This window comes from Triticum urartu, chromosome 4, assembly GCF_003073215.2.
Source record: "Triticum urartu cultivar G1812 chromosome 4, Tu2.1, whole genome shotgun sequence".
In the NCBI taxonomy this organism is placed as follows: domain Eukaryota; kingdom Viridiplantae; phylum Streptophyta; class Magnoliopsida; order Poales; family Poaceae; genus Triticum; species Triticum urartu.
In genome coordinates this window covers 315242748-315250290 of record NC_053025.1, presented here as the reverse complement: position 1 = coordinate 315250290, position 7543 = coordinate 315242748, and the positions used below count along the sequence as shown (strand labels likewise).

The 7543-nt window shown below is 39.2% G+C and overlaps 1 protein-coding gene across 11 annotated transcripts; it reads left to right on the top strand.

The window, feature by feature from the left end:
- Positions 1-2640: 2640 nt before the first annotated feature.
- LOC125551578 lies at positions 2641-6787 on the top strand. Of its 11 annotated transcripts, none has more exons than XM_048714832.1 (9): positions 2641-3071; positions 3597-3665; positions 3762-3848; positions 3967-4093; positions 4179-4212; positions 4739-4814; positions 5625-5711; positions 5833-5926; positions 6565-6787. In XM_048714832.1, exons 4-9 carry the CDS (start codon positions 4021-4023, stop codon positions 6582-6584), a joined length of 384 nt encoding a protein of 127 aa, XP_048570789.1. In that variant the 5' UTR covers positions 2641-3071; positions 3597-3665; positions 3762-3848; positions 3967-4020; the 3' UTR covers positions 6585-6787. The 11 variants fall into 11 exon arrangements, 5 of the variants coding, with proteins under 5 accessions (XP_048570789.1, XP_048570791.1, XP_048570790.1 ...); XM_048714830.1 differs by having other exon boundaries at positions 2642-3071; positions 4179-4252; positions 5833-5908; XM_048714829.1 differs by having other exon boundaries at positions 2642-3071; positions 4179-4252.
- Positions 6788-7543: the final 756 nt, after the last annotated feature.

Here is a 7543-nt window from a genome sequence, read left to right as displayed (position 1 = left end):
ACACTTTTTTTTAAAAAATTGCCATATTACAAGTTTATTATTTTTCCTATGAACTTGGTCACATATAATGACACAATGCGAAGGTTTCCCATTTTTTATTTTTTTGAAATTTTTATGCCTGTTTCAAAATGCGGTCAAAACAACGGGCTTGATCGTTCCTTGCTGGTGGTTGAATCCTGGAAAACTTTTGATGTTTATATGATTAAATAGATACTTATGTACCTAGAAATGATTTTTGGAAAACATAACGAGCAAACTATGAGGCAGTTGCAGTTCAAATTTGACCCGCTTCCTACTGAATCGGCGGGAATTTGTCTTTTTCACCAGAGGTGGATCAAAACTTTTGACACCTAACCATTTTGTTAATTGTGCATTAAATATATCCTAGTATTTTACAAAATTGATTTGGTCCATTTTTGCAACAAATATATGGTAGGTTCTTCACAAAAAACTCATTTCGGGCACTCGAAAAATGGAAAATGAATTTTCCGTGCAAAGAAAATTAAACGGCTAAGATTCATTGACCAAACCAAGAGCCAACGGCCAACAAGCGTACATCATACGGATTCTAGCTAGCGGCCAGCAAGCGTACATCATATGAATTGTTTGGAAGCAAGTATAAATCCAATATAACACGTGTAGACTAGAGGTTGAATGTTGATCGCCACATAAGGAAGGTCTATTCAGAATAAACACACATGCACACAGAAAATGTTAGCTGAGAAGGAAACTTAGAAAAAGGTTTTTGGAAGAGAGAAACATGCACACGTAACCATCCTACAAGCAAACAAAACTGCATACAAGGAAAATACATACTACGTACAAGGATATGCAATCTTTTTTTCATCGAACAAGGCTATGTACATGCACCAGCAATATCTGCCCCCACATGTTTGTATATCCAACTCGGGTACAAACATGTCACCACAGTTTAGACTACTAGATATCTCTTATTAATTAGGTGGATAAATAATACTAGTTGATATATGTTTCTCACAGATGAATAAAGGAGGATACTTTTGCCAAAAATTTGCAAAACCATAAATAATAAACAAAGTACTCAATGTATATATACTTTTATATAAAATTTAGCTATAGGGCTTAAATAAAAAATTAACCCGTGCAGTTGAATATAGAATTAAAGTTAAAATAAACTAAAATCAGATTTCAGTTGTAGTAGAATATAAGTTGGTGTAGAACAGCAAGGACACAAAAAAGTACATACGAACAAGATTCGGTAAAACAAAGTTTAATACCATTTTAAATGAACATATGCCAATAGTTACTTGGTTTAGATAGCCAAACAGCATAGACATTTAGAGTAAGAGGATAGTGCCCACATGTGGAAAAAATGATCGAACATGGTCGTACATGATAACATGATATCTGGAAATACCCTGCAAAAAAAAATCTACAAATGCAATTACAAGAAGGATAATGGCGATACAGATTGCAGAAGAGGACATGAAGTTTATTAATTAGGTGGAAGAGAACATATACTACTAGACATCTCTTATTAATTAGGTGTAAGAGGACATGAAGTTTAGGAATTTTATTATTGATTAAATGGTTTTGACATGTACGATATTAACCTTGGTGCCATTAACGATTTTCTGCTACACCCGAGTAACTTTAATATCAAAAAAATATATACCAAAAAGAATCCCATGGGAGTTCTCCAACTACAATCTTTTTATGTATTCAAAGATATACAAATGGTGGGATGGTAGATAAGTTAATATTTGTCTATGGGAAAATAGTGACTGATGAAGAGTAGTAAAAGAGAGAAATATTAATATTAGTATAGATACATGGCTTCGAATTGCAGGATGTCGATCTTTGTCAAGAGTGGGTGTATTTTAAAAAATAATACAGTTAAACGCAGAATTCCCAAGTCTTATATGTATACTAGAGGTAGATGTGTTTAGCTAATATCGTCTTTATATAATTTAAATGCCATGTCAATGCTACAATGCGACAACAAAAACAAATTCAATAATATTTGACCAAGTGGGGAAATACCGTTGGAGAGAAGAATACCAAATATAATTTTTAGGACTAAATGATAGAGAATGTTTTATCAAAAAATAATAATGCATGTCAAATATGTAATAAATCATTGTACTTTGCTTAAAAATACAATTACCTAAAAAATACAATTACGCGAGCCCAATGAGAGAATATCTTAGAAACTTTCCCACCATTCACTGTTTACATTCTTTTAAATTGGGAAGTAGACGAATAATGAATATGGGATATATGACAATTTAGAAAAAAAAATCTATAAAATCAAATATTTACTATCAAATATATAAATTTTACAGAAATATACCTTGTAGTGTTTAATAAGTTATCCAAACACATCTAAGCTACATTTCTTAATGTGAAAAACTTATGTAGTGGAAAGAAGATAGGCAATGAAAAATCACCAAAATATATTTAAAAACATTGAAGTCTAGCCGCGCAAATGCGCGGGTCACCGTGCTAGTTACAATTACATGTGCTCCATTCTCATTGGTGGAATGAGTTGTCACACGGATCGATGACATGACGCTCATCCATCCATCCATCTCTCCATACCACGTCCATCCATCCATCCATCTATCTACAGAAAAGAAGAAAAAGAAAAGAAAAAGGGAAACCCCACCCGCAGCGCAAACCCTAAATCAGATCCAATCGCCCCCCTCCTCCAATCGCACTCCTCCCTCGTCCCCATCTCCACGCCACCGCCACCGCCGGACCCGTCCTCGCCTCCCGCCACCGCCCTTCTTCCTCGTATTCTCCGGGCACCGACGCCGCCCCTGCCTCTCAGGAATATAGAGGAAGGCCCCCGCCGCCGCCACGCTCCTCCGTCACCGAGGCCATGGAAGGGGCGGGAGGGCCCGTGGTCGCGGATCTACGCCAGGACATTGCGGCGGCGTGCGAGCGGCGGATCACGCAGGACCGTGCCCACACCATGGCCACCTATGCCTTCTCCGACGCCGTCCTCTCCGCTCGCTCGCTCGCTCGCCGAGCACAGCGTCGCGCACCGAGGAACGCGCCTCCCCCGACGTCGTTCCTCTTCCGTTCAGGTAGTAATACAGAGCGACATCCATCACAACACTAGTTACATAGATTCAGGGGTAGTAGTACAGAATGATGGATGCATGCATCCATTACAGCACCAGTTACGTAGAGATATTTCTAGGGATTGTGCAACTTTAGCAAAGATCGTGTAGGCATCTTGAAGCCTTGGGGATATACTACTACTGGTACTAGTACTTGTAGTCGATGGATGGAACTGCACGTTCCTCTGCGTTGTCGATCCAATTTCCCGGCCGCGAGTGCTTCTTCTTGTATTTTTCTGCCAAGTCCTCTAGACGCACAGAAGCTACTTGTAGTCGATGGACAGTAGACTCTGTTGTGTTTAGTATTTAGTTGTGATTACTAGTTAGATTCAATGTTTCTCGCCATCAAATAGAACTATGAACCACTTTGATATCTTATCTTAAAATGTTTTATTTGTGCCTCTTGATTGATCACTAGTGTTTCCTGGTTAGCACTGATGTTCCAAACCTAGGTGTACTCATGTGCTTCTCATGGATATGTCTTTCAAGTGTACATCAAGAACCAAAAGACAAGGGCGTACTCCAAGCGTTTCCAAGTCCATTTCAAGAGAAGGCGTTGTATGTGTTAACACCTGCCTCTCCATGAATCTGCTACTTCTGTCATCTGACAGCGATTCTGATTGGCCGATTGTCCCTTCTCCCTTGTTTTCTCAGGGGGAAGACCGACTATAGGGCCAGGCTGAGACCAACCAGGACAAGAACAAGTACAATACCCCCAAGTACCGTTTTGTTGTGCGAATTGTATCCTTCAAAGATTCTTCATCATAGTTTGTGCACTTCTCAATCATCTATATATGTTGCTTATGTTTCTTATTATTACCATGGAGTCATGTTGTATCTCTTAACATTAGTACTTTAGACCAACAAGGATGTCACTGCCCAAATTGTTTACGCTACAATTGCTGGTGATGTCATGATGGCCGCTGCCTACTCCCATGAGTTGCCTTGCTATGGTCTTGAAGTTGGCCTCACCAACTATGCTCCAGGTTGATTTTAGCTACTGAATGAATGTGCAAATGCATGATGTGATCGTATGCATGCCTCTTTTCTAATTCTCAATGCATGATGTAGCCTACTACAGCGGTCTGCTTTTGCGCCATAGAAGGTCGTTCCCCTGCTCCCTCCTCTACCTTCCCCCATCATGGGTATGTAGATCCCCTTGTAAATTTCCAAATATTAAGGAGGCTATAGGCATGGGGAATTTCATGGAGGGGAAATTGGTTTATAATTTCAGACACTACTACTTACTACCTTCAATCATACAGACAAGCTTGGTCATACTATTAGTTAGTTGTTGTGCTGGTAGGTTTAATTCAATTCCACCTATATTCAACCACAAATATCTGCCTGCTAGTACAACTACTGCAAGAATGGTGTCACGGAACTCATTTAATTCAGGTTCCAGGACAGCTGCTAGTTTGAACCATGTTACAGGAACTGTCAGTTTCATTTCATGGATGGTTACTTGCATAGCTATGCCACTTCCTGCACTACGACACTTAATCCTTATTAGCACACGACTCATGTATTTAAGTCTAGTACTTTTCATCATTGCACAATACTTCACATGTACTACTTGTATAATTGATAGCTCACGGCGTTCCCTGATTGCATGTTGCTTTCTCTGGCAGCAACAATGCAGGAGTAATGGCGACCCCTTTCTCCCTCTCAAAGGATGGCATCGAGATGCAGTTTGCAACTAACCATGTCAGTATGAATTGATTACCAGCTCAACTCCCATGTACTACTTGATGAGCTGGTGAACCAGCTACATACCCTGATATACAACGACTGATCGTTTCCAAATGAACTAGTACGTCATAATTTTCTAAAACACTAATACTCGATGATTACAAGCAGAAGTAGTCCTTGTTTTTTGCGTTACTCGCTTTTCTTGAAAGTTGCATACACGTTTTTTAATTCAGATGTGTGTATCACTGGATATGCACTCGTAGTACAACACAAATCAGTAAGGACTTGGTCAGGAGTATGTTATCCTTGTTATCCTTTTTTAATTCAGAGGTGTTTTCACTTTTTGGTGCTGAGAATAGTAGCAAGTAGCGTCACCTGAGATGGAATTCTTGCTTCAAGGGTGAATGCTTGTCATTTTCTGCAGAATGCTAACACGAGTGCTACTTGAATCCTTAGAGTTGGTTTTTATTTCAGTACATCTAGTATCAAATATGGTATTTGTCAGAACTAAGGAATTAGGAGCCAATTACCTTGCCCTTCTTGTTGTTTCTTAAGAGTCAGGTCACTTGTAGAATTGTTCTTTAGATAGGCTTGTGAAGGAGCCAATTACCTTGCCCTTCTTTCTGTTTCTTAAGAGTCAAGTCACTTACAGAATTGTTCTTTAGATAGGCTTGTGAAGGATAGGGAAGCACCTTACCTATCATTGAACCCATCTATACTCGCTTCAGCTGCAACTCTGTGTTTAATTCTGTGCCTGGGATTACTAATCGAGTCGTTCTGCTACATCCTGTGATGAACTAAAGAAGGTGATTTCTTTTTTTGCAGATAGCGTGCAAGAATTTCCCTCACTCTCGGCATTTATGTTCCGAATTGCCCTTCAGCACCACTGCTCACCCGAAGCATTATGGAATGGCAAGTCACAAGCATTGTCACCCCCTATACATGATTCTGTTTGTAATATGATTACAATAGCAGAGTTGACAACAGAGCGTTTGTAATGCGGCCTCTTTGATGTTCTCTTTGTCATATGTAGTGCTACTGTTATGTGTGTGATGCTCCAGCTCCATGCAAGCACTGGGGCAAAGGGCTCTGTCAAGCAGGTCTCCATGGTAAGTGTCTCGGTTCAGGTCCGTCACCCATCATCCTCTATCTATCCGTTCGAACTGGTGGTGCTGCAAGATGGGTTTGCTTGTGGATTCTTGTTTTGGTAGTAGTTTGCTTTGCTATGAGTAAAATGCTGGTACTTTGCTTGCCATGTTTGGTTCTTGTTTTGGTAGTAGTTTGGTTTGCTTATCTAGTAGTATCAGTCAATTGGCCAGCCTATAGCAGCTTGCTGTTGTACATGATGGTGTTAACTATGAAGATGCCAAGTGTGAGAAAATTAGACCAGCTATCCATTTCTTGCCTGAATGCATTCTTTAAATGAGATGATGTGCTAGAGGCATGCTACTATATTGCCTTTCTATAAACAAGATGGTGTTTACTGTATTGTCTTTCATGCACATTTGTTGTATTATCTTCTGACCTGCTGGTGTCATGTGTACTGTACACATAGAAGGTGGAAATTCAAGAACTATCTTCACTATTTCTCCTTCTATCTTTGTCTTGATATAACTCTGCAGTTTACTTGAATCCGCAGTTCCTTTCAAAAGTATATGCAAAGTGTGTGTGTGTATCCAGTGAGCAAATCTGTAGTAATTATTGAATATACTATTTTCTGCTCAGTTCTCTTTTGACATATAGTTTGTTCTCCTTGAATGTGCAGATAGTATGCTGTGCTGGTGATGTTTTTTCGTTGCTGGGATCATTTGAACCTGGATGTCATTTGTCATGTGATCTGAGCCATATGGCATATTGTAAACTTTTTATTGCTGTTTTTATGTATGATGTCATGAAGATGTACATTTGAAATGCTGCTTTGACAGCAAAATTGTATTCCTGTGTACATCCTGCTTTGACAGCAAAATTATGAAAATTTCTCAACAATATATATTGGTTAAATATCTATTTTCCAATTTTCTATGCTTAAATTTGTACCGCACCTAAAAAGGCTACAGCCTAACTGATGATGTTGTTGTGGAATTGTTTATTTTATTTAAAATAGTGAAAATAATAATAATTCTGCTAAAAGTTATAAAAAACAAAATGTAAAGGCCAGCAAAAAATGAAAAGGCCAACAAAAAAAGAAATTTACTAGAAAAGTAAAGGGCTGTAAAATTGGGCTTGGCCCATTTAGTCCATAAAACAACAACAAATGGGCTGAATTAAAGGGCTCGGCCTATGTAAAACACTGAATTGGACCGGGTTGAATCTTATTAACGACATTATCAATTGGTCGCAATTTTGCCATGTCAGATTGCCACGTCGGATTCGACGTGGCCTGGGCAGAGAGCTAGCGACCAAAACAAAAGGTCATAGAATCAATGACCTTTTGTTTTGGTCGTGCAATTCCACGACCTTCTCATAGAGAAGGTTGTTAATTTCAGTTTACGAACGACAGCTTTTGACCTTCTGTTTTTGTCGCAAAAAGGTATTTGTCACAAAAAGGTCGCAAATGAAAAACAATGACATTTCAGTGACCAATAGTGATGGTCGCAAGTTGACATATTTCTTGTAGTGAGAGGAGAGTGGCCAGGGTAGCAGAGAGGAGCTACCTACGGCCTGGCCGGTGCCAACATTTCTTATCATGCTAGAATAGGGGCTACTCCATCTCTAGATCAAGATGATTCACGATTTCTATCAGC

Bases quoted from the DNA above. Each gene is read 5' to 3' on its own strand.
- LOC125551578 (XM_048714829.1), top strand. From the start codon at position 4,043: ATGAGTTGCCTTGCTATGGTCTTGAAGTTGGCCTCACCAACTATGCTC. The intron at 4,253-4,738 runs GTATGTAGATCC...TTTCTCTGGCAG, and splicing joins TCTACCTTCCCCCATCATGG to CAACAATGCAGGAGTAATGG. The intron at 5,927-6,564 runs GTCCGTCACCCA...TTGAATGTGCAG, and splicing joins TGGTAAGTGTCTCGGTTCAG to ATAGTATGCTGTGCTGGTGA.